This window comes from Dromiciops gliroides, chromosome 3 (genome assembly GCF_019393635.1).
Source record: "Dromiciops gliroides isolate mDroGli1 chromosome 3, mDroGli1.pri, whole genome shotgun sequence".
Taxonomy (NCBI): domain Eukaryota; kingdom Metazoa; phylum Chordata; class Mammalia; order Microbiotheria; family Microbiotheriidae; genus Dromiciops; species Dromiciops gliroides.
In genome coordinates, this window is record NC_057863.1 from 81,599,404 (window position 1) to 81,627,004 (window position 27,601).

The following is a 27,601-nucleotide window of genomic DNA, read 5'->3' on the forward strand; positions in this document are numbered from 1 at the left end:
TAACTGGCATAGCTACCTCAATGGAGACCAATATGGGTTTCAGTTTAGTAAATCCTAAGCTAGTAAAGCTTAAAGCTGCACGAAAACTTTTGGGAAGTCTTGTATTAAGTATAAAATAGGCTGTCCTCAGAGAGCTTACAATCTAGTTTGTGAGGCAGAACCAACAGGACACAGGAATATCAAAGAGCAGCTTATGTGGAAATGTAGTTGGTCAACCAGGACTATGCCAGGCACTGTGCTAAGTCCTGCCCTCAAGGAGCTCACAAATTAATGGGGGAGATGACACACTTACAAACAGGCAGTATACAGGATAAATAGGAAATATTACCAGAAGGCAGGTAGGAGATTAGGAAAGACTTCCTTAAAATGATATTTTTTTTTTTAGCTGGGATTTGAAGGAGTCCAGGGAAGCCAGTGGATTGAGATAAGAGAGCATCTCAGGCATGGGAGATAGCCTGAGAAAGTGCCCAGAGCCAATGAGGGAGTGTCTTGTCGGTGGAACAGCCAGCCAGCCAGCCAGGCAGCATCCCTGGGTCCAAGAATCTGGTGGGGTATAAGGTGTAAGGCTGGAAAAGGAGTAATTCAATTTAAATGATTGAAGCACTAAGTAAAGAGAAGAGGGCAACTGATGTAGGCTAGAGCACCCTAAAGAAGGGGTAGTAGGATTTGGAAAAGCAGAAAAAGGCAGGGACAAATGCATATGCAAAAATGTGCAGGGCAGCTAGGTGTCACAGTGGATAGAGCACTGGCCTTGGATTCAGGAGAACCCGAGTTCAAACCCAGCCTCAGACACTTGCCACTTACTAGCTGTGTGACCCTGGGCAAGTCACTTAACCCCAACTGCCTCACACCCCCCCCCCCAAATGTGCAAGTCTGCTCATGGATTCATACAATTTATCGTCGGGAGGGAGATCTAGTCCAACGTCTTCATTTTACAGATAAAGAAACTGCAGAGGAATTAAGTGGCTTGTCTAATCAAGGTCACAGAGATATCAGAGGACTATAAAGTTGAAGGATTGTGTTAGCAGCCAGATTGATAATGCTTGGCTGTTAATCTTGGACAAGTGGGGAGTTATTACTGATTTCTGAGGAGTGATGTTTAACCTATAAGTCTGATGGTCATGTGCACGGTGGGTATGAAAGGAGGAAAACCTAGAATCAGAGAGACAAGTTGTCTGTTGCTGTACTCCATAAATGAATTCATGTGAGAGTGAAGAAGTGAAGAGGAAGGGGCAAATGAGAAGCATTTCAAAGGAAAAAACTCTAGTATTTAGTGACTGAGTAGACAAGGAAAGTGAAGGAAAGATGAGCAAAAAGTCCATTTTCAGCCCAAGTGACTGCAGAATGATTAGGCTCTTCCTTTGATGGGTTGGTTTTTAGATCATTACAAGACATTTAGGTGGAAACGTGTAGTAAGCATTTGGAAATGCAAAATTAGCATGGGGCAGGGTCCTTTCCAATTTTGAAATTGAACCATTCTCTCTGACTGGAGATATATTTGGAAGCACAGAGGTCATAGCTAAACCTAGAAGACAGCCGAGTTCTCTGAGAGAAGGGTAGAGGCCAGAAGGAGAAGGCTTAAATAAGAATGCTCAAAGTTAAGGCATGAGGAAGAACCATTATGTGAGTTTGGAGAGTAGAGGGTGTGAAGTCATATTGGAAGAAAATTAAGCAAGTGAAATGCCAAGCTAAAAGTTTCCAGGAAAGGATGGTCTACAATGACAAATTCTGCAGAGAATGAAAGTGGAGAAAGGGCTGTTTGAACTTGCACAGACATCACTACAAACTCCTAGAAAGAAATTTCAAGCAAGAGGATGGAAGATGGAAGCCAGACTGCCAAAGAGAACAGGGTGAGGAAACGGAAGTATCAATTGAACTGTTGTTGATTAAAGTAATACATGAGATAGTTACTAGAGAGTTCCTCAACAAAACTGAGCTTTTATCAAGATTGAGGAAACCACACATGAGGGAAATCAGTTAAGGTGGAAGAGGAGGAAAGGATGAATGTAGGACTGAGCTTCTTCAGGAGTCAGGGTTGAATGGGGGAGGAAATTCATTTAATAGTTGGGAGAGGTTAGCTTTATTTTTGTTTGTTTTTGCAGGGCAATGAGGGTTAAGTGACTTGCCCAGGGTCACACATCTAGTTGTTGTCATGTGTTAATCCAGGGGCATCTAGGTTATGCAGTGGATAGAGCACTGGCCCTGGATTCAGGAGTACCTGAGCTCAAATCCAGCCTCAGACACTTGACACTTACTAGCTGTGTGACCCTGGGAAAGTCACTTAACCCCAATTGCCTCACTAAAAAAAAAAAAGAAATGAGGACAGGGCAAAGGAATGGGTGTAGCAACAGATGTGTTAAGTTATGGATGAGGATACAGCACAGAATTATTTCTTGAGCTAGAAGAGAACTTAGAGAGATCATGTAGTTCACTCCCCTCATTTTACAGATGAGAAAATGTAATTTTTTTTTTTTTTAGTGAGGCAATTGGGGTTAAATGACGTGTCCAGGGTCACACAGCTAGTGTTAAGTGTCTGAGGCCACATTTGAACTCAGGTCCTCCTGATTCCAGGGCCAGTGCTCTATCCACTGCGCCACCTAGCTGCCCCAAAAATGTAATTCTTAAGAGGTGAGGTGACATGCTCAAATGATAGAAGGAGCAGAGGTAACAAGCTGGGAAGACCCAGATCTTCCAGTTACAAAGCCAGTCTTCTCCTCACTATGTTACAGATGTCAGAACGTCCCCCTGGATGGTTTTCCGTCTTTTTGGCAGAGACCAGTGGTTGAGAGTGATGGTATTAGGAGGGAATGGGTCCTAGACAGGTGGCTTAGCATCAGTGTGGAGAGTTTATCAGGCTGTGAAGGTTCAGTTAAGCTGGACAGCATGAAGAACCAGCTCTACGTGGTTGAACCTTTTCTCAGCACTCCTTTGGGATTCAGTAGGAAATTTGGAAAAGGACCGAATCAGCATTGGTCCAACGGCCATAGCAGGCTATAAGGACAATGGGGTCAGGTAAAACGAGAAGGGCACCAACCAACCATATACAGTGGGAGGAAATGAATGAAAGACGGAGAACAATAACAGAGGAATTTGTGGTAAGAACCAAAAAGCTTGAATTCTAGGAAGCCAAAGAGGTGGTGTGAGAGGCTGGTGGAATTAGAGTGCATGGCAGTTGCTGATACAAAATGAAAACATAGATACTTAAAAAAAAGAGCTCTGATTTTTAAAATAAATTCAGTAATGTGTACGTTACGGAATTGAGTAGTACGAACGTGTGCTCCTTCCTAGTGACTTTTAACTGGGGTCTTTTGCAACAGATATTATAGTTGCCCTATAATTTGTCACCTTAAGAGTTTCCACAGGCACCAATGAATTTCCCTAATCTCATACTCAAAATTAGTGCTATTCTGATAAGATTTAAAGTAATCAATGACTCCATTTCATTGTTTGCAAAAGTCTTCTCAGCAATTCTCCGTTTATCTGTGTAGTCTTATCTCGAAACTTTTATACACCTCTAGTTTCCCAGATGGCCTTCCTGATGCCCACAGCCTAAACCCCAAACAGGTGTTCTTGACATTTATGCCAACCCTGAAGTACTTGTTCTCTCACCTGCCAAACCCACTTTAAATAGTTTTCATTTTAAATTGCCTTAGAAACCAAACAGATTGTGCCTGTGAGCAAAGGGAAAGGCTTGGGCTGAAGGGCTTCTGGATCTTCTACCTTTCATTCCGGTACAGAGCCAGGCCAGACAGTGTCAGTAAGTGGTGGTCAGAGTATTAAGCCTTTGGGTAACTGAATCCCTAGCTTATTGATAAATGCTGCATTTCACCTAAAGATTCTGCCTAGAAACTAGCACCTCACTTAGGCAGTTCCCCACCAGCCAGCTAATCTTTTCCCAGGTAGCTGTGAACTCAAGAATGCAGCTCTGGGGTCAGAGAACAAGAATAAACTTTTTTTCTTAATGTGGTTAGGAAGAAGGACTGGGCGAGAACTTCTTTTAGTATCAACATAGCCTGGACATGTTTTTTTGTTTGTTTTTGTGGGACAATGAGGGTTAAGTGACTTGCCCAGGGTCACACAGCTAGTGAGTGTCAAGTGTCTGAGGCCGAATTTGAACTCAGGTCCTCCTGAATCCAGGGCTGGTGCTTTATCCACTGTGCCACCTAGCTGCCCCCAATAGGCTGGACATGTGAACTGAGCTTCCCCCCAAAGGCCTGAAACAGGAGAATAAATAAGATACTGTTTGTCACTTTGCTTAGCTTATGGTGATTTGCAAGTTCTTGATAATATGAACACAGGTTTGAAATGGAAAGCGTCCTCCTGCTTTGCCTGCCTTTCTTTTTCAAGTAATTACAATCCTAGGTTTGAACTATTCTGATGGGGATTCAGGTTGCCTAGAAACATGAAGACAGTGAAATAACAAACGGAAATGTTAAATAAAAGTTTTTAATTTGTTAGTAGGGTCGTGCTAACAACTTGATAAGGGTTGGGGGAGTTATCTATTGCTTAACACTCAAGTAATAAGGCCCCTAAGTTCAGAGTCTTCATCTTCTTCTGATAACAAAGGACCTGAAACCTAAATGGCATCTACCAGTCAGAATAATGTTCAGTTGAGTCTTTGATACATTTACAGGAAAGCATGTGTGGGTAAAATGAATGGGTACAAGCCCATGAAACAATGTTCCATTTTCACAAAATCACACTTCAGGGGATCGCAGGTACATCTTACAGGAGAACGTTCCCGAGATTTTTACTTCATCATACCTTTCCCAGCTATAGGACCCTGGGAAGTTTTCCAACACAGGAAAATACTACTACATCTTCTCCAGGTTCCATGACACCTGGCTGACCTCTTGGTTGCCCTTTTGTAGAGTTGTAGTCACATGCTAGAGCCCACCTACCCAAATCTTTATTAATCCATTTCGGTAAATGGTTCAAGTTCCTGTTGAGAAACAAAGCAAAAGAGAGATAAAATGCCATTGTGCTAAATGATACACCTTAAATTTGAATGCTACTCATGCCAATGCCTACTGGACCTTGGCCTATCCCCTTTCCCTTGGGCTTAATGTATATTTTGACTACATGTAATTATTTCCACTCTTCTCCTAGTCATTAGAAATATCAAACCCCAAACTTTACTCATACTAACTCATAATTCTATACCATGAAAAAAAGCATCAAACAGGATGACTGAGTAGTGGGTATCAATCACCTTGTTTGATTTTCTATTATGTTTGTTTTTAACCATACGGATATTGTGAATTAATGAGGTAGTGGGGGGTGTTCTTTTAAACACAATAGTTGAGTAAAAATTTATCAGATTTTTCATTTACCAATCATGCGTGGTCCAGTTACATCAGTTGTCGATTCACAGACTTGTCCTCAGCCACCCTAAGCACCAAGCAAGAAGGCACAATATCATAATTTAGTGATGATTTCTTAAACTCAACAGCTCTTAAAAACATCCTAAGTCTCCCAAAAGATTCTGTAACAACCTCTTCTACCTCTGTGCTTTCTGGGTAGATGACCTTTTTTACCCCCTCTGGTATTACAGAAAACCATGTAAAACAAACCTATTAGGTCAATTTTCCATATCCTAAGTACAGCTAAAAATAGGATTTGAGGGGCAGCTAGGTGGCACAGTGGATAAAGCGCCGGCCCTGGATTCAGGAGTACCTGATTTCAAATCTGGCCCCAGACACTTGACACTTACTAGCTGTGTGACCCTGGGCAAGTCACTTGGCCCTCATTGCCCTGCAAACCCCCCCCCCAAAACCAACCAAACAAACAAGGATTTGGAGACAAACATAGAAACACTCATTTCTTTTTTGGGGGGGTGGGGGTGGGGAGGGGGCAATGAGGGCTAGCTGCCCTCTACTAATTTCTTTAGGGTAGGGGTAAGGGAAATTTCTTGATGGTTTTCCAAAATTCTTATCATAGTACAATGATCTACTTTCTATAATTCGTGATTCCAAGGCTATTTAAACCTTTGATTTATAAACAAATTCTACACCCTGAAAACCTAATTATTGTTTCAAAACCAATTCTTAGCACTGACATCAGATAATTCATTGATCTCATTCATCCTCCCTCTCCAGAGGTTAAAGCTAGTTTCATAACAACTGCATTTATCTAACGCTAGCTAGTGTTTGGAAAGCACTTTCCAAAGTTTCATTTGAACCTCTCAAAAAGCTTGTGAGGCAGGCACTATAATATCACAATTCTGTAGATGAAATGAAGACCTCAGAACTAACCATCAGAAGTAGGATTTGAACTCGGGTCTTCTGACCTGCAAGCCTGGCAATCCTATCTGCTTCAGAGTTAGCAATGACATGCAGGATCTAATTATTATTATAATGCCAGTTCTTTTTGGGGGGCGGGGGGAGGGAATGGGGTAATGAGGGTTAAATGATTTGCCCAGGGTCACACAATTAGTGTCAAGTGTCTGAGGCTGAATTTGAACTCAAGTTCTCCTGAATCCAGCCAGGGCCAGTGCTTTATCCACTGTCCCACCTAGCTGCCCCCAAAATGCCAGTTCTTTATTACTGACCAAGCGGTACATTCTAATGGCCTTGAGAGGGGAAGGGAGGGCATGAAGATCTCTCTGTCAAGGGACAGCACCTGGGGGTGGGAAGAAGGCTGGATTTGGAGAGACCCTGGTTGGCCAAGGCATGTGACTTCTGAGCCTCAGGATGTACATCTTTGTTTTTTAATTTTTTTTGTGAGGCAGTTGGGGTTAAGTGACTTGCCTAGGGTCACACAGCTAGTGTTAAGTGTCTGAGGCCAGATTTGAACTCAGGCCCTCCTGACTCCAGGGCCGGTGCTCTGTCCACTGCACCACCTAGCTGCCCCTAGGATGGGCATCTTTGAAATAAGGGGGTTAGACTTGATGGCCTCTAGGTTCCATTCAGATGCTAAATAGAGGATCTCATCATCCATTCTTTTTTTTGGGGGGGGGGGAGGCAATTGGGGTTAAGTGACTTGCCCAGGGTCACACAGCTAGTAAGTGTCAAGTGTCTGAGGCTGGATTTGAACTTCATCATCCATTCTTTCAGCTTGTTTAAAGAAAAATATATACATCAAACCACCTTCAAGTCTTAGCAGACACACCTTATGCATTCTACACAATTTAAAGAGCAAAATTTTCCTTTGCCAAATGACAGAAGTAAAATACAGTCTGAATAGAAGAACTGATTTCTAAGTAAGGAAGTATGGATCAAATGGATATTTGCAAAGAAGCATACTGAAAGTTTGAAAATGTTTTCAGAACCCTCTGTTAGGTCCAAGGACTGAAAGAAAATGAATTTAAACACCTAGGGCAAGCTTTGTTAAGGACCAAAAAAGGGTACAAAACACACTAACCACATTTTAATTAAAATAGAGTTTATTATTAGCTTTTCTTTTAATATAAACATGAGAAAGAAAAACCACCTGAAGTTGTAGCATTCTTTTCAAAATAAAACTGCAATCAATACCTGAAACTCCAAGCTCCAAACTCCATAAACCATGTTTCTGGAGCTGGTAGATTGAAATATTTAAAATACCATTATTTATCATTTATATAGCTCTTTTCCTTTGACAACAATGGGACCCGCAGCACGCAGATCTGTGGGTTTAATATGTAGCATTACTGTGTTGGGAGAAAGAGTACACAGGATTCCTAGACCAGAGATGTTTTGTTTACTGGGCAAAATGCCTAGGATCTATACAGAAAGGAGAAGGGAGAAGCCAGGTAAAATTATGAATATGCTCTAATGTTTCAGATCTATTTTGCGTTTGGTTGGTGTGGACACCAATCTCCTGAATCTTCCTTTCCCCACCTTTCAAAAACTAACAATAATGTTTTGTTTTGTTTTGACCTTGTGATTAAGTCTCTCTCTCTCTCTCTCTCTCTCTCTCTCTCTCTCTCTCTCTCTCGACACCAAGAATGAGAGGGAACAAAACTGTACTACACCTAAGTTCCACCTAAAGTTTACAAAGTTTGGATAGGTCTGTTATGTTAGGAACAGAGTAATCATCTATCACTATCGCTGAGTCCAATTTCCTCTAATTCCGTAATTCATTACAGATTCACTGTGAATCCAATTCCCTACCACTTCCCCCTTTTCTTCCCTCAAACCCTCCAAAATCTAAAAGCAGAAATTTCAGGAGACTGAAAATAAACCGTATCTTGCATTGTAAACTCCACTGTAAATACAAGCATGATGACGCTTCAGGAAATAAAACTTCAAGAAGTATATTACACTAATTACTTGTCACTGGATCACCATGTTTGGAAGATTAAAGTGTTTTAACCCACTTCCTTCACTGCATGAAAAAATTTTAGTCTGCATATTTTCCAGAGTAGGAGCAAAAGGAACAAAATGAGAAGCACCATAATTCACAAGCAGCATGGACCCAATAGAAATTTTCTTTGCTCACAAACCCAATACTTAAGACTCTCTGCATACTGTATTCACTAGGATGACATGGTGATCCAGAGCCAGCATACACTCTGCCCAGCAGCGTAATTTAAGTCAATTGCTAATAGTAATTAGCAGCATTAACAGTAACAAGGTACGGAGGAAAAACCTTTCGACGCTGATCAATGCTACAGTATCTGCTCCTAAGTGGCTTGATGCTTTATTAAGAGTCCCATTTTCTAAAGTTAATACTGCATTGACTCTGAAAGGCATATGCAGCAAGGTTCTGGAGTGGTTGGAAAGGAGAGGGAACGTTTTAACTAGAGTCACATGGTTAGTGTTTAAATGCTAAAATTTAAAACTACTAATTTTTAAAAAAAACTTACATAGTTCACAGCTATAGGCCTACACAGTAAGCAAACATCTGTGTATGGGGTGGGATTCAGGAGGTTTCATTATAAAGTTTGTTTTTGCACCTCTGGATACATTAAAAAGGACAGGAGAATGTGCTGCTTTGACAAGGTCCCATCTTTCCTATGGAGTGTGATCCTCAGGTCCCCGAGTGCCTTGGAGTCAGTGCCCTTCCTCTTGCTGAAAACACCATCAAGTGCTGGTTGTCGGGCAGGGAGCATTTCTCCGCTCTTTACGGATGGGATGCTGGCTTTCTGACGCGTTGCACCTCACTTCTCCTTCAGGAGAGGATGGCATTAGAACGGCGGATACCGACTAAATTATCAGCACTGAAGGATCGTCTCATGGCAGCTTTGGACAAGTCTTTGTATTTGTCTTCGCACAGTCTGGAAATAGCCTAGAGAAGAAGAGAGAATCAAAGCTTTAGAAATTCAGAGCCTCCCTCTCTATTAGCCTCTGTGAGGAGAGAACCTATACTTAGGACTCTTGGCTTCTATCCTGTAAGCTACCTCAAAACACCCTTTTTGTTGCTGGAAAGAATGTTAGGGAAAAGAAATGGAATAAGACTATACAAAAATCTGAATTCCCATCTGTCAGAAATAATGCATCCCATTTTTAAAAAAGTGTCCGTTTATCACAACCTCATTTGCTCCTTAAAAGTGGTTCATGTATATTTGTGTAAATTCTATGGATCTGATGTCTACATTAGATGGAAAATCTTACTGTACTAATAACTGGAGCATGCTAAAATAAAGAGAGTCTACCTTGTATTCTACTGAAATACCCAAAGCATGCAAAAAGTGATTTTACTTATAATAAAGTTCCATGACAAAGATGACCCCAAAGACAGTGTTCACGAGGGTCCAAGGTAATGAAATGTATGGCTACTCACCTGCGTAATGATGCTTCATTAAGTTCTGTTCAGCACCTTCCTAACTCTTAGAGAAAGCTCACTGCAAAGATAAGTTGGCTCATATGCCCTGCTAACATAGTTCTAAATTAACCAGATGAATTTTCACACGTGGCTTATAGAAATCAGTCCTAGTACTTTGTAACCATAATAGTGATGAACACTTTATGGTCTACTGAAGTTATTCACAAATGGTTAAAAACAGAGTACAGACGGAGACATTTTCTTTTTGGAAACAGTCCATGCAGGAATTTGTTTTGTTTGACTTATACATATTTGTTACAAGGCTTTTAAAAAATTCTTTTTCAGTGGAGTTGGGGAGTAGGAGGGAGAAAGAAAAGGTGTATTACTATTAATGGGAAAAAGCAAATTTTATTTTTTAAAAAATGGCTAAACACAATAAAATGCCAACTGTCCATTTTGTTAAGAAAAAAATTGGTCCTAATCCAGAGTTTTAGGAAGTTTTTGTTAGAAAATAAGTCAATGTTAAATGTTATTTGGTTTTAGATTGGTTTATGTCACTAAAGAAGCATGGAAATGCTAAATTCAGTGATGTGATGACTGTGTCACATCCAGTGTTAAAGATTTTGTTCTATGATGACTGACTGACCCGAAGGCCTATAACATTACTACACATTACATTCTGCCAACTGTCCTTAAAGTCCAGAGGGTAGATTATGGTTTGGAGCAAGCAGTGATCTCCTTATCGACTGTTTTACACTACAGTCCTCTGCTTAATTAAAAAACAAAACCCAAAACTCTGATGTGATTGAATGATAGTAGATTTAAATTTTCCCCCTTATGATAGTCAATGGTTTTAATTAATACATTTTCAACTTTTATAAACAATTCAAGCAAACAAAAATATAGGCCTACGACCACAAAAACACCCCCCATATCAAAACCAAGCAATAAAGTAATTGAACACAACTGGATCCAGAAGCTTATGCTTCTGAGAGAAGAGTGTTTGGGTAGTTTGTCCTTCAATTATGCTATCTTTGATGTTCACTCTGAATGTAGGTGTGATAGATTATTATTCTCCTTTTAAAAATTAGGAAACTGAGGTCAGAAAAGTTAAGGAATGTGTCCCAACTCTCCCAGTTAAGTCAGAAGCAGAGCCAAGTGCCAACCCCTGGTCTTCCTTTAGATGCCAAATCCAGTGACTTTCCTGTCCCTAGTACAGGCATGCACACAAAAGGCACTTAATGACTGCTGAATTGAACACTTCCTTCAAGAGCAGTCTGAGGCAGTCTAGTGTCAGTCATATCGATATGGGCATTTCATGACCTCCACTGGAACAGATTGCGACCTATGTCTTAAATAAGATCCTAGAAACTGAGTTCAAAGTGGTCACCAAAGTAAGCTCTGTAAGACGCCTGGATGTCATGGAATATGATTCCAAGAAATTGGAGCTGCGTGTTTCTATGAGGGTTCAAATTCACATGTATTTGCTTTGATACATTCATCTGAACTGCGATGCTCAAGGACAGCACACATAACTTCTGTCCTTTGTAAGATCCCTCACCACAAAAGCAGCACCGGAAATGCTGATACCGAAGGGTTAAACTCTTCAGCATGCTAATATAAAAAGGCTGTTTTTCTAATTACCATTGACCATGTCTAGCAACAGACTTTCAGTTCTGTTAACTACCAACGCTGCAGCTCCGCACCCCCCAAGATTCTTTACCTCGAGTTTCTGAGCTCGCTCCTTGCTGAGGGGCTCCAGCAGAAAACTCAAGTTGTTGTCATCTGCTAAGGAGCGAAGGTCAAAGTAGTATTTGGCATAAACACTGGCAGGAACATTAATATTAAACTGCAGGAGCTCCAAGAAGTGTCTTTCCATCTCGTTCCTGGGGAAGATTAGAGAAGAAACACAATACAGTCAACAGTTTTAGTCAAACTCTCAGTCCCCCTTTAAAAATATCATTCTAAGCTACCAGGACGGTTCTAACTTCTGTTTTGCAATAAATAAAGGCTAGCAGCTGGATGAATACACTTAATGTTCAAAGGAGGTTTGGTTATCTGCGCTCCTTTCTGGATCCCAGCACTTTCCATCAGGTATATCGGGGCGAAAGGTTATGGCACCGTTGTGCTCTCGTGCTGCTGACTTAGGGGGCTCATTCTTCAGAGTTCCATTAGTGCAGCTGGACAATTCATACTCCATTCTCACTCTCCCAAGGCCCCACTATAGTGATCAGATGAAAGGAATGATGTATGCTGTTTATTAGCTCTGAAGAACTTGCAGACATTTTCACCAGGCTGATAACAGGAAGGGGTTTATTGAAGTAGAGGCAGACCAACAAAAGGAGTAGGCATATCACCACGGCAACAAATGGATCTATGAAGAGCTACTGCTATTATCTCTAAGAAAAAAAAAGCCTCTTGAAGCAACAAGGATTCATCTCCAAAATATTAAATAAATAAATAAGTAGCGCTGGATCCGAGGTGGACACCCCTCCTTTCCCTCCTCCCCCTCACACTATGTCAAAGGGCACAATGCAAGTTTTTGCTCATCTTAACACACACTGCCTGGTCAGTGCTACAGGAGAAAATACTCTTTTCATCAACGAAAAGCAAAGAGATCAAAGATAAAATTTGTCTCATACCAAACCCACTTTACAAAATGAGCCATGGCCAGGGCAGGAGCGGTGCATTTGTATGTTCTTGGCAGGGTTTGGAAATTGAGGCCTACGTCCTACTGTCCACCAGAGACCTGGGATGTAAATCCCTCTGTGCCATGGAAAGTCAAGCTTTCCACCATTTAAAACAGAAGCATTTATTAAAAAATAGTATGAAGAGGCCTTTGTTGCCTTTCAGAGTGAAATACTCTGTGAACTTGAGCTGTATAAATAGCAAGGTGGCAAGTCTAATAATATCGAGAAGAAAAATGGTGGAGTTGTATGGCGTTATCGTCCCTTCCTAAAAGTGAACCTAAACCTGGGACAAGTTGGAAAAAGGTCAGCAAATGAAAAAAGCAAAACAAAAAACCCCAGTCTTTGCAGCCCTTGTTGGGAATTTTAGTATTTCTTTATTAACAGGACTAAAAAGGTCCTAAGAAGAATGAAAGGAACTTACTGGTTAAGCTATACAAATTTTAAGCTTTTAAAAAAATCTATTTTACTCACTGGAGAGAAAAACACATGCAAAAACCAATGGTTCATTCCGCAGAGAGCCGCTATAATGTGAGCAAAGCTTTGTGGTTTTCTATTCCGTCATCTTGGGTCCTATTAACCTACTGGCAAAATTAATTTCCTGTTCATGTGGTGGTAAGCCTATAGAAATGTAAATCTCAACATGTTTGGATGATGAGCTGATCAGGGCTTGACTTACTTCATGAACAAATGCACGTCACGATTTCTTTTATACTCGTCACCCTAATCCATTTTAATTGTGTAGTGATACGGCACTTCATAGGATTAACATGTCTATTAATAGAGATTTAATCACTGAAACAAGTCAGTACACCTACAGCATGCAAAAGTCTACGTTTTTGTGTGTGTTTAAACAAATGTCGAAGCTAAAAGCATGAGGAGCGTGTCATTTATACATATAGTGAATTCGTTGATTAATAGCTATTTAGGTCTCTTGTTTGCTCTTTCCAAGGAAGAACTTAATTTCACTAAGAGAGGTAATAAACAGGCTTTGAAAAAATTATTCCAAGTATTTAGTAGCAAATGAAATCTTAATTTCATCAATTTCTAGAGCAATTGGAAAACTGATTTAGGAAGCAAAATGGAAGGATGAAAAAGAGGAAATATTTACATGTAGTTATAAGGTTCTCTTGACACTTTCTGATTGCTTTATCACCCTGACAAAAGATGGGGAAGGAAGCAGGTGAGAGCAGGGGCAGGTCACTTAAGATTGCAGAGACATATTGCAATGTTGGGGAAGTTCCCAATACCAGCAAAATTACAAGTCCAGCCTCAATTTCTATCCTTTCAAAAATAACTTTTAAAAATCTGAGTTATAAAAATTTTTCTACTTTTGAAAACAAACAAATAATCTGTGGATCAATTACAAATGGAATATCACCATAGGGTTCTGTCTGAAACAGGCAGGGTGATATATGTGGCGATAGAAAGTTCACAACTTACATGTCCTCAACTGTAATGTCCTTCAAGATCTGGCAATAGTCCACATTCCAAACTGCCTGGTCATCCCAAACCTTGGAAGCAAGAAGAATGGCTCCCAAAACAATTCTTTTCCAGTTACTCGGACAAATGTCAATCTCAGCATAAGTTAAAAGTCTTTCTAAGTAAACCTGAAAAAGCAGATCATTGGCCTTTAATTTTAGTTCAGTGTAATGACAATGTCAAATTATTACAGGCAACTGGTTAGCTCAGGAAAATAAAACTCCATTTTACTAACTTATTCTTAAAACCAAATTGAAACTCTAACTTAAAGGACTGATTTCAATCATGCAAACCTCAAATAATTTTCAACACAGTCTTATTTCATAACTAAATTGCACCATGAAGTTTTATTCTAGTTTATAATTTATAGAACCTTACTGGTTCTACCAGTATTCTAGTTATGTCTTGGAAGCAACAAACATCTATAAATAAAACTAAATATTAATTACCTTGGGGGAAATTGTTGTCTATTTGATGATATTTTTTAAAAGTTCAATGCATCAACACTAAATTTGCAATGAGCAGACATTCAGCTCAGCTGTTAAAACAAAGAACAAAACCAAGGATATATGGATTCCATCCTCATAGTGAGGACCCTGAATTTGCAAACCCATAGGCAGCCAGCTCAAAATGTGTGCCCCTGGTCATAAAGGGTGGATGGCTCAGTGAAACCAATCTGCTACTGGAAGAATACATTTTATTGAAAGTAAGGTCATAAAAGATTAGAGCTAGAAGGGATCTTAGGTCACCTAATCCAATCCCTTTTACAAATGAGGAAACTGAGGCCCCAAAAGGTTAAATGACTTGCTCAAGGTCAAGTACATGGCAGGACCCTAACCAAACCTGGGTCTTCCAAGTGCAAATCCAGCACTTACTTTCCCCACTGTTGTATAAAATGAATCAACAGTATTCATCTTCAAACATAATGAGCAGCACTGGGAAGCCAAGTTCAGGTTCACTCAACAAATATTTACTACATACCTACTGTGTGCAAAGCTATTAGAATGATTTTATACTTATTAATGTTGTGCGGGGAGGGGAAACAAGGGACAAATTTAGTTGCTTTTGGCTCATTAGCATTTAGAATGCTACTCTGGCTTTAAGGGTGAAAACGGATGGTCAAGAGAGCCTCCCAGTGGCTAACTTGCAGTGTGACACTGAAGACAACAAGCAGCACAAAAGTGTTTTGTGGTTGGCTAGCTGAAAGAATAGCTTTGTTTAAAGTTGTCCATTAAAAAGTATGTCCAAATTGCCTGCCTCCTTTTTAACCTTCTTCCTCCTCCCCCACCAAATTATGATTTTTTTAGCTACTTGTTTCAGCTCACCACAAAATGCACTTGATCAGTATCCCATAAACTAGAAGTGCTGCCAGTCACTGGCACCCTACGAACCACCCCTGTCATTTCACAAGATTGCCAAGTGTTGTACAAATAACACTGATTCTGTAGATGAACCAGACGAGATGCTAAGCTGAATTACACAGAAACAGACTTGTCTGTCCATCAGTTACATGACTATATATACACATATCTATATCCATCTATTTATCACCTATTTGAAGCCTTCTACACAAAGACAAAAAACAACTCCAGAAAATACATTGAATGATCGTGAAAGTTACCAGACTGAGAGCCCAGATTGGCTAACCTCCTTGGACTGGCCCTTCCACATACTATGGAGAAGCTCAATTTCCGTGTGCATTCAACTTTGGGGGTTCTCTTGACACTTTCAACAGCAGTTCTGGTTTTGTGATATGAACTGCCAACTATCTGAAACCTGAATCAAACACAAAGATGAAAAGTTTCTTTTTTATCCCCTAGCTCAGCCTTCTCCACCTTTCTCTCTCACCACTGGGGGGACTCTGCACTCAATGGGATGGTTAGTGAGCACCACACTGACTACTTTAAAAAACGTATACAAGTCATCTTTCTGTGACAGGTTGAATGGTGCTTTGTCATTTAAGAATCTTATTTTTAATATGACACAGTACATACAATGTGGATACAAAGTAGAAACGCCTCACCAAAGTGACGATTGCACATTCTGCTGTTAGCTGTGCAGCACTAAAGAGTGTCCGGACAAATCGGTAAATATGCTTGTGATCAGGGTCATGCTTGAAGTAGTCATCGGGAACATCATCTCGCTGAAAGAAAAACAACAGCAGCAGCACTCAGTGTCCAGGGAAGAAAAAAGTCCTTTTTACAATATGTTTTTTAAGAAATGTGCAGCTGTTCTAGTGAGTACACTTGAGTATGTTTGCCATGTGACTATTCTATGAGTCAATTTTGGACCTTGTACCTCACCAAGGCCTAAAGGCCAGAGTCCTTAGGAGATCCAGACTGGCCCCTCAGTCACCCCCGCTCTGAGAGTCTCAGGAGTTCAGGTCGGTTCCAGGGCTACATTAAAGATTCAGGTTCACTCTAAGGTGAGCCTGCCCTGAAATCAGTCTGGCCTCTGGGGATGAGGAGAAGATGAAGCAGCATGAACCTGAGGATCTGCCCAAGTTCACTTCCCTCTCAGTCTTGATTACAGTTGGGGAGTACAACAGGAGAACAGTGATAGATTAAAAAGGAAAGAAAGAAAAGAAACATTAGATAAGAAGAATTAAAAAACATAGTTTGAGGACCGTTGCTAAGATCTGTTCACCTAGCCCCAAATGTCAATAGATAATCCAGTGATAGGACTTTCAAAATAATTCTCTCTCCCTAACAGGATACTTCTGATTGCTATTACCGTGCCACCGTGCCCCCTGCCACCTTCTGCCAAAGCCCACCAATGCTTTATATCTTGCTTTCTGCATAGGCAAAGATTCAATAATTGCCTGAATAGGAATTTGATCTTTTAGTGATTTTCCTTAGTCAAGTACCAAAACAATTTTAAAATAAGCAGAAGTAACCAGGGTACAACAAAGAAGGCATTAGCTTAGAAGTGAAATCAGTACGATTACGGTAAATGTTTTTGTGATCTTCCATGTTGGGGGAAACAAAGCTGTCAATACAAAAACTCAGCTAAGTGTTAAACTCTTGGGAAAAACAGGCTGCAGGTACGCCCTGCCTCACAGCTCACTAGTGCCACAAAGGACCCATGAGATAAAATCCATTCCAGGGAACAGTTAGTTCCAAAGGAGCAATATAATAAAGAGCAGTGTAATAAACTTTACAATGAGGAAGTGAACACTCCCCAAAACTATTAATTCAATTTTCACCCTGGGCTAGCAATGGAATGACTTATCTTTTTTTAATCATTAGCTTTATCCTGGGATTTGGTTATAATGTATAAATGAGGTTATTATAAAATGTTGCTTAGAGTATATGCCTCCATGCCATGGATAATCTTGGCAAGGCTGAGAAATACTTGCTAAAGCAATTAGGCTCAGAGGAATAAGACTAGAAACACAAATCTATAGTTTTCCAATCACTACATCAATTCACCAGCAGCAGTGGCAATAGAGTCAAGGATGGCCACAGAATAAGGGAGGGGGAGGTCCAAAACATTAGCACTTCTAAACCATTTAGATATCATTTATCAAGTACTCTGAAGTTTTTTACCCAAAATGTTTATGTATAAAAACATCTCACCTGAAAAATTTCAATCTAATGAACTTATCCTCTGGGTTATTCTGCTATGTACATCAGCCAGAACAACAGACATGTATCATTTCCTCTTTGGGCTTAATCAATCAGAAGATTCAAATCACCACACTTTTCCAGAAACTTGTATTTTCTATTTCTAAATAACTCGATTTGGAAATTTTATTCTCTAATTGCAATTTTGAATCCTTACATTTAGACGACTCACACTAAACTGATTTAACCCTTATCACACTCCCAGGTCCCCTCGACCCATCTTTAGTCTGTTAATCCATTAGCTATTGCCCACCCAGAAATGGCTTTGCGTTCATATCAAGTCTTAGACCTATCAGCTGCTTTAGCATTTCATGTGCTACGTACCAGAATCCTTTGTCCCTGTGACCTTGTCTCCCCCAACACTGTTAACCCTCATTCCCAAATACACTCCACCAACTTTTCTCTTCCTATTGGAGGGATGCTAAGGAATCACTGGGAAAAGTTACCAAACAAAGCTAATGTATATATCAGGTAGACCCCTCTTCTGGGGCTGGACAAGTCAGTGACTCTACTATTAGTATTATCTCATTCCCCAGGATTAATTGCTCCAAACGTTTTTTCTCTACCTTAGCCATCAATTGTATGACTGCCCACCTTCTGCCAAGCCCACTCCTACAGCTTCTTCTACTTCAATGAGGTGACAAAGGTCTCCTAACATGAACTCCCTCAACTGCTTTGAATGTCAGCTACTCTTTTTACCCCCAGAAACAGGTACTGTGGTATAATGGAAAGAGCAAGCCAAGTTTTGATTCCACCTCTTTGAGCCTCAATTTCTTATCTGTAAAATGGGACGGCTTGGCCTAGACAGCCCCTAAAGTCCCTTTCAGCTCTAAGATCCTGTGGTCCTTAAAGAAATGTCTAATCATCACCAAGGACAATTTTCTGTATTCCTTTGATCCCATACCTTTTCCCTCACCCTCCCACACATTTTAAATAATTCTTTCTACTGACTCCTTCCCCATGTCTATGGATGTACACAGATTGTCCCCTGTCCTTTCAAATCCAACTCAAAAGTTACCTCCTTCCACAAAAGCCTCTTGATTCTCCAATTCCATAACAACCTCCCACTGAATTTCTCATAGCACTGTTGTACAACTCCCTAATAATGTTAGCTACCATTTTTCTCATGTTGCCCATCTCCTCCATGAGAATTTAAGCTCTTTGAAAGCAAAATCTTTGTTAAAAGGTTTTTTTTTTTTTTTTGTATCCCTAATGCTTAGAAAAGTAAGCACTGTTTGGTCAATACCTGTATGTAAACTCTCTGAGGGTAGAGGAATCAGGTTTCACCTCAACTTTTCATTTTTTTTCCTACTGCCTAAACCTAATGTTTTATATACAGTGTTGATACTTAATAAAGGTTTGCTGAATAGGAGAAACTTTAGTTTTAAAAATAGTGGTCATACTCATGAATTTCTGAAGTGAGCCATAAAAAGTTGGGAAAAAAATTTATTTTTCTCCCCTGAGGTACAAGCAAAAATTTTTCAGACCCAACTTTAACTGCTTTCTTATTATGTAATTAGCAAAGTTTACTGATCTTGGACTGATGTATCAGAATGAGTTATTTAGACTAAAGATTTTTGGGGGTGAAGAGGGGAACATCAAACCCAAATTTATAAAAGTGTTTCAGTTAGTAAAATGTCAGAAAATGAGCGCTTTTACTGAACATAAAAAAGGAATCCCCAAAATATGATGTTTCATCATGGGGCAGCTAGGTGATACAGTGGAGAGAGTGTTAGACCTGGGGTCAGAAGACCCAAGTTCAAATTCAGCTTGAGACACTTACTAGTTATGTAATCCTGGGCAAGTCACTTAACATTTTTGCCTCAGTTTTCTCATCTGTAAAATGAGGATAATAATTGCACCTACTTCTCAGGGTTGTTGTAAGTATTTGTAAGGCAAAGCTTAGCACAGTGGGTGCCACAGACTAAATACCATGTAAACCTCAATAGAGACAATGTAGGGGTTAGAGTCAATTTAGCTCAATTCCATTTTACAGATGATAAAACAGCCTCATGGAGGTAAAATGACTTGTGTAATGTAATAGAACTAAGTAAGGCCAGCAGAGGGTCAACAAATCTTCCTTAGTATTCTCTCTGTTATATCCCAGAGCCCTTCACTTTTAAATAGTTGTATTTAAGGCTGGAGGTGTCCTGTAGGTCAATAGTCATGAGAAACTCCCAAACTTTGATGACTTGAGATTGTGCATATAATAAAATATAATACTTGTAACTGAATTTATAGTACCATCTAGTAAAATCAACATCAAGAATTTAACAACAAGTACTTATGTATCACACGTAGCTGCAAATCATAATCAGTTCAGAAAAACATACTCTGGGGCCTTAATTTGGATTTATGCATTGTAAAAGGTCTGTGTAAACGGCAAGGACTTTTAAGGTACAGGAAATGAGTTATATGGCATATGGATATAGGTATTTATATATATATTATATATAAAATATATAGCATATTAAACTAGGTCCTCAAAGTTATCCAAACAGCCAGCTCTTAACCTTCATAGGGAATAAATTCTAGGAATAAAGAAATCCCTCAATACTTTACCTGAAAAGGAAAGTAGTAGAGGCATTCAGACATATGTCTCCTCTTTTTCCTTTCCCCTCCTCCCAAAAGAGAAGAGATGAACTAGCCTTCCAAACTGGTTCTGATCTCAACTCAATGATAAGATAATGTTCTGAGTCCTAGGGAAAATTACAGAATGTAGCCAAGTTTACTTGGCCTATTTCCAGTTTCTTATCTGTCTGTTAAACACTTTATGCCCTCTGGCTGTCCATAGCTGCCCCTCTTGGCCATTTCATTTCATTCTTACTGTCATATTCCTAGGTCTTCTCCTTCCCCCAATCAAAACTATTTTCAGAGAGTTCAGGGTTTGGGGTTTGCATAAGAATACAAAAGCTCCTTAGCCAAACAGATTTCTCATTCAATTTAACAGGCCTATTACTAAGGGCCTATTAGCAGAAAAAGAAAAAGTGACTATGCTTGCACATCTTATTACTTTGGGAAGGAGGAAGGCTGAAATAGACTAGGTAAATAGGTGAGTAAATGCAAGAAAATTCAAGATATGAGAGAATATAGAATGACCAGGGCTTTAAGAAAAGCTTCTCCACAGGAGGTGACACCTGAGAGGGTAGGTGAGGATGAAGTACTTTCCAGTTAAAGTGAATAGTCTGTGCAAAAAGAGAGAGGAGATGGAATACAAAGTCAGAGAACGCAAGCAGGCCAATATTCACATGGTGGGTGAATAGATGAAATAAATCTAGAAAAATGAGCTTGAGCCTGGCTGTGACACATCTTAAATTCCAAGCTGGTATGTTTATGTTTTATTTTAAAAGTAAATAGTCACTGAAGTTTTAATTGGTGGAATGGCAGAACAGGAAACATTAGTGAGTCAACAGGAGTTTCCCACCTGCTACTCCTGTTTTGTATTTTGCCAGAATAAAAAGGTTGTAATCAGTAGTGCTTAGGGTGTGTTCTTAGAGACTAGCTGAGTATACTGCAGAGAATATTCTATACAACCAGGAAACATCAACATCCAGAAGGTCTCCCACATCTTTTTTTCTTTTTTTTTTTTTTAGTGAGGCAATTGCCCAGGGTCACACAGCTAGTAAGTGTTAAGTGTCTGAGGCCGGATTGACCTCAGGTTCTCCTGACTCCAGGGCCCGTGCTCTAGCCACTGTGCCCCTCCCACATCTTTTAAGGAAAGTCATTTCACAGGATCTCAGTTTCTTTATTTATCAAAGAGGAGAGGGAGAGATTATAAGGCCTTGTAGTCACAAATCAATAGACCGAGAAGAGGTATTTTTTAGCTTGGGACCCTTATAATTCTCATGGTCTGTGCTTCTGTGATTATGATTTTATTTTCTTAAATTTATTTCTTTTAAATGGAAATTAAAACAATTCTGAAGTACCGCCTCACACCTATTGAAGCGGCGAATATGTGTTTTGTTTTTTTGGTTTTTTTAGTAAGGCAGTTGGGGTTAAGTGACTTGCCCAGGGTCACACAGCTAGTAAGTGTTAAGTGTCTGAGGCAAGATTTGAACTCAGGTACTCCTGAAACCAGGGCCAGTGCTCTATCCACTGCGCCATCTAGCTGCCCCTGAATCGGCTAATATGACAAAAAAGGAAAGTGTTGGATGCTGGAGGGCACGTGGGAAAACGGGGACAATGTTGGTGGAGTTGTGAACTGAAGGGTACTGTGCATACCCACACCACATCCAGCAATACCACTGGGAGGTCTGTATCCCAAAGACGTCAAAAAGAAGGGAAAAGGACCTATTGGTACAAAAATACTTGTAGCAGCTGTTTTTGTGGTAGCTAAGAATTAGAAACTAGAAGATAACCCATAAATTGGAGAATGACTGGCTAAACAAGCTGTGGTATAGGATTGTAAGGTAGTATTACTGTGCTATAAGAAATGATAAACAGGAAGATTTCAGAAAAACCTGGACTTACATGAACTGATGCAGAGTGAAATGAACAGAACCAAGAGAATGTTGTACAGAGTAACAGCAATATTGTTCGATGAAGAACCGTGAATGACTTAGCTATTCTCAGCAATACGATGATCCAAGACAACCCCAAAGGACTAATGATGAAACCTACTATTCACCTCCAAAGAAAAGAACTGATATTATTGACTGAACGCAGACTGAAGCATGCTATTTTTCACTTTCATTTTTTTTCTTTTGAGTCTTCTTATACAAAATGACTAATATGGATATGTTTTACATAATTGCACATATATAACCTATATCTGATTGCTTACTACTTCAGGAAGGGGGGAGAGGAGGGAGAGAGAATTTGGAACTCAAAATTATAAATAAAAATGTTTTTTAAATTATTTTTAAAATTTCTTTTATTTGCTACGGAGTCTGCAAAGTCCTGTGGTAGTGCCCAGACAAGGAGAAAAAGTCTTCCTATGATGATTAAGGAAAAGGCAATATATCTAATATTGGTGAATCCAAGTTTCCTGCCTCCCACCTTACTTCCTATTCTTTTCAACCAAAGAATATTCTGGCACTACAAGAATGAAAACATAGGCATAGATGACGAAGAAACACCAGAAGCAGTCAAGTATTGAATATGATCCAGTGGAGAAGCATGAAATTTTAAGAAAAGGGGTTCAAATCTTGGCCCTGGAACCACTACTTGACCTTGGGGGCCTTAGCTTTCTCATCAATAAAAATTAGGGGGCTGGCCTGGATGAGCTACATTTATGATCCTAATACCTGTATATAAGGTCCCTTGGAGTGCTCAATCTATGAACCTAATTATAAATGCCAACTGGTAATAGCTCCTCCACAAACCTTAATAGATTATTTTTTAAAAACAGAGAAGTCAGGGCAGCTAGGTGGTGCAGTGGATAATGCACCGGCCCTGGATTTAGGAGGACCTGAGTTCAAATCCAGCCTCAGATACTTGACATTAGCTGTGTGTGACCCTAGGCAAGTCACTTAACTCTCATTGCCTTGCAAAAAAAAAAACAAAACCCAAAACCCAAACTGGACAACAACAAAACCAGAGACCCTTTATTATAATTCTTTAATATTAAACAAATTAACCACCACACACTGGGTTTTAAATGTCCCATTAAAACCTTTACAACTCTCCCTCTTGATACCCATGAATTATAAAAGTTTTAATCGAATCAACTTCCTTTATCAACACTTTAATTGCTTAAACTAGCTAAAGGCACACTTCTGGCAGATAAGCTACATAGCACCAGGAACAACTGAAACAGCTTAACCTTATTAAAATTCAAACTGAAAATACATATTTTCAGCTCAACTCTGTATTCTTTTCCTATACTTGTGGGATTGGTATCAACTATATTTCAGTCTCTAAAACCTTACTAAGATGTTTCTATACATTAGTAATTTTTAGCATTTCTTTACAAAAGATTTTACTCCCATTTATTCAGATTTAAAACCTCTGAACTATTCGTTCTGTATTGTGCTGTAGGAACCATGTGAAACAGCTATATATGCAAAGTATGCTCCTCCTCAAGGAGCATACCAAGTCAGGAGATATGATTAACATGAAATATGGAATGGTTTCTGTGGTACCAAGAACAAAAGGTGTTAGTTCTCAAGTGTTAAATGCCAGAGGAATAATGCTACACAAGAAATATCAGACTTAAGCAGGGCTTGGAAGGATGGATGAATTTTGGAGAGATAGACAGTGAGAGCTAGAGGAAGTGAGTGAATCAAGACCAGCAAAAATTGTATAGAGGGGGCAATGAAGACACTGGATTTGCCCCAACATAAAGGGGAACATTAAGGAATAGTGGAAGGTGGTTGGAGATAGCAGGGTGGTGCAGCAGATAATGGTGAGCTTGTGGGTCCTTGCCTCAGACATTTAACTAGCTGTGGGGGCCCTGGGCAAGTCACTAACTTCTCTAAGCTTCTGTTTCCTCATCTGTAAAATGGACATGAAAATAATAGCACCTACCTCAGTGTTGTCTGAGGATCAATGAGAATGTATGTAAAGTACTTTGTTAATCTATAAATGCTATATAGATGCTAGTTATTATCATTATTAATTCAATATTGTCTGGAGATATAATGAAGAAAGAAACACAGATTGGTTATATTAAGGAAGATGGAAACTGGAAAAATGCTGTTAACAGTGGATAAAAATGAGACATACATGCATACCATTTCATCCTTCAAAATAACTTATCTTTGATTTAGCTAAATGCATAAACAAAATAAAAGCCTAGGTAAACAAATAGCATGGTCCAGGCCAAGGTTTTCAATTTGGCTTAGTTGGGTCTCATAACCAAGCTACTGCCTCTGCTTTATGAGGTGATACTAATCATAATCGTCCACATCCTCCTCCAGTGTTTTTTTTTTTTTTAAGTGAGGCAATTGGGGTTAAGTGACTTGCCCAGGGTCACACAGCTAGTGTTAAGTATCTGAGGCTGGATTTGAACTCAGGTACTCCTGACTCCAGGGCCGGCGCTCTATCTGCTGCGCCACCTAGCTGGCCCCTCCTCCAGTGTTTTAAAAAATGCGCTTACATTCTAAACCAGTATTGTCTTCCACTTCTTGCCCTCTCCACTTTAGAAGGTCATCAAGTGTTTGCTGGCTAAGGATATTTCCCCCTCTCTTTTGTGACAACTGCTTTATACTGGTTACATTTTTGTAAGAAACAGTGATTGAGTCATATCTTTGCCTTAAATCTGGTGAATTTCAATTTTCTCACTTATGAAACAGGCAAAATATTTCATGAGGTTGTTATGATAATAAAGAGATTATTGGAAAGTGCTTTGTAATAGTAAAACACTATATAAACGTAAGCTATCACTATTATTATTTACCCTAAATTGATTTCAAAGCTCTAAACAAATAGAAATATCCTGGGAGGTGGGATGGGAGTACTAAGTACGGCAGAGTGGATCCAGGGCTATATTTGGAATTAGGAAGACTTGGATTCAAATCCTGCCTCTGATACTGTGCACTCATAGAGCTTCAGTTTCTTCATCTGGGCACCTCACATGAGAATATATATAAAGGGCTTTGCAAAGACCTCTTACAGCATCAGAGAAACGCTCATCATTGCACCCAAGTAGTTTGGACAACACTTAAACCCTACTCTCAAACCCTACTATGTAAGTGATCTTGGGTTCTTGAAGCTCACATGCCAATGAAGCACTTAACTTTGGATCAGAATAAATTCATTAATACATGGCAGTGATGGCTTTAGGCAGTTAGGCTTGAAGGTATGTCTGTGAAAGGAAGGCCCACACTGATAAAATCAGAGACCAGTAAAGCATAAACTTATTTTTGAGAGACCCAAGTAACCATGTTTTTTTTTTTGTTTTGGGGTTTTTTTTGGCAGGGCAATGAAGGTTAAGTGACTTGCCCAGGGTCACACAGCCTGTAAGTTTCAAATGTCTGAGGCTGTATTTGAATTCAGGTCTTCCTGAATCCAGGGCCAGTGCCTTATCCACTGTGCCAGGTAGTCATGTTCTTTTACAAAATCAACTGGAATAAGACAGTGTACTACTATGCTCAACTTTCTAATACTCATTCCACATATTGGCCTTAGAGCTTTGTAACCATGTAAAAATAGAACAAATAGAGCTATCTTACCTCAAATATGAATGAAATTAAAAGAATCAGAAAAAAAACTATCTACTTCTGTAGTTATAATAAAAAACTATAAAACTAAATTAATTGGTACCTTTGTGACTCTCACACGTGTCCATAATTTCAAAGGTATAAAATCAACCAGCCATTACATAAAATTCAAGTTTCTGGCCAATCTTAACATATAAAAGCTGTTTGCTGATAATGAGCAGTAAACAAAAGGATCGAGCTTGGACAGAAAGGGGGGGGGGGCTTCATTTATATAAAATCCTATGTAAGTGATGTAATCTAATTTTCTTTTCCCACTCTTCTTAAATTAACTTTTCTCATATTTAGGGAATTAATGAAATCATAACTGTCTTGAAACATTCTTTATCAGGACTCTGAAGGCTGGGCTAATCCATATACCCATCTATTGATTTCTACTACCTAAAAATGATCTCTAAGAGGTGACAGGAAGCTCAGGGTTATTGTTCCTTTTTTCTTCTTTACAAGAAGGTAAATAAAGAAGAAAGTTCTCTTAATACCACCCTTCTTTTCACCATTGGGAATGTTTTTCTTTTATGGAACAATTCCATGTAACTGGCCAGATGTTCTCCAAAGAAGCCTTAATTTTAACTTAGCAACAATTTAAAGGAAAAGGCCTCTTTCAAGAGGAAATCAACTATTCCTCTACTGAAGGAGTGAAAAGGGGAAAGGGGAAGGGGAAAGAAATAAAAATAAAAAGCTAACATATGCATTCCAGTTTCACTTAGAATAATCCTAGATGGAGACAGCTAGGTGGCATAGTGTATCCAGAGCATTGGCCCTGGATTCAGGAGGACCTGAGTTCAAATCTGGCCTCAAACAATTGACACTTACTACCTGTGTGACCCTGGGCAAGTCATTGCCCCACCAAAAAAAAAAAAAAAGAAGAAGAATACTAGAGCTACTAGTATAAGCATGGTTCCTATTGCAAGAATTGTTGGTAGATAATGAAAACAAATAGTTTTCAGAGCTGATCTTTATAAAATCTCATTTTTTTAAACTTAATAATGGGTATTTATGCCTATTAAATTTCTCTTTATTTTTGTTACATTGGTTTTTTTTTTTAGCCAGTCTGAATTTTCTTATGGTAAGATCTGTCAGATAATTAAAACTTATTTTACCTTTAGAATGCAATTAGGAATCAAATGGTGTTCAGAAATTTATAATACTCATGCACATATCAACCTGGAAAACTTCAGAAAGTCTTATGCAACTTTCTATTCCTCTAAATTGCCAAGCTAAAAAGAATTAAGTGTAACTATCCAATTTAAATTGGTCTTTGAGTTTGATGGAATAAGTTGAGTAAAGAGGGTCCTAAATTTCCTTCAGAAATCTAGATCTTTCAGAACACTTGGGGCAGGGGGACAGTCTCCAGCCAGGGTTGATCCTGATTTCTGAGCCTTGGTCCAGGACATACAATGAAGCAAATGATCAGAAGAAGTTTGTGGGGTAGAGTTTTTAGGAAAACATCAGGGGGCAGCCAGAGTCACTCATCCAACCAAAGCGGGGCTGGGATCCTCTTGAGATCAGCAGTACCACTAGGGAAGACTTTTCTTGTTTCTTTTTCGGGGCAATGAGGGTTAAGTGACTTGCCCAGGGTCACACAGCTAGTAAGTGTCAAGTGTCTGAGGCTGGATTTGAACTCAGGTCCTCCTGAATCCAAGGCCAGTGCTCTATCCACTGAGCCACCTAGCTGCCCCCCTGGGAAGACTTTTCTTAATGAAAACATTCTCAAGTAAAACTAACAACCCAACTAACATTTACTGATCTTCTACTATGACCAAAGCAGTAGTACTAGGCCCTAAGAAGAGAGACAAAGAGGTGACAACCTTGGCATTCAATCTCTTGAAATATACACATGTTAAAGAAAGACCACAAGTATGGGGGGAAATTGTTGGTGACTGTAATCATCACTTTAGTCTTAAATGATCTTCCACATAAAGAAATGTCCAATTAAAAATGTGACTAGAGTTTTTGTGTT

The 27,601-nt window shown here is 39.4% G+C and overlaps 1 protein-coding gene across 2 annotated transcripts in view; it reads right to left on the bottom strand.

Annotated features, from left to right (window-relative positions):
• Nucleotides 1-4,468: 4,468 nt before the first annotated feature.
• Nucleotides 4,469-27,601, bottom strand: part of CCNYL1 (cyclin Y like 1) — a 73,531-nt gene continuing 50,398 nt past the window's right edge. The window contains exons 7-12 of one of the 2 annotated variants that reach the window (XR_006355782.1): nt 15,880-15,999; nt 13,818-13,984; nt 11,411-11,573; nt 8,789-9,210; nt 5,334-5,391; nt 4,469-4,942 (exon numbers count right to left, since the gene is read on the bottom strand). Coding sequence is in view for 1 of the 2 variants with exons in the window: in XM_043998290.1 (XP_043854225.1) it covers nt 9,094-9,210; nt 11,411-11,573; nt 13,818-13,984; nt 15,880-15,999 (567 nt within the window). In the remaining variant the exon portion in view is untranslated. Of the gene's footprint in view, nt 4,943-5,333; nt 5,392-7,891; nt 9,211-11,410; nt 11,574-13,817; nt 13,985-15,879; nt 16,000-27,601 lie in introns of those variants that run through there. The other variant, XM_043998290.1, reaches the window with a different exon arrangement.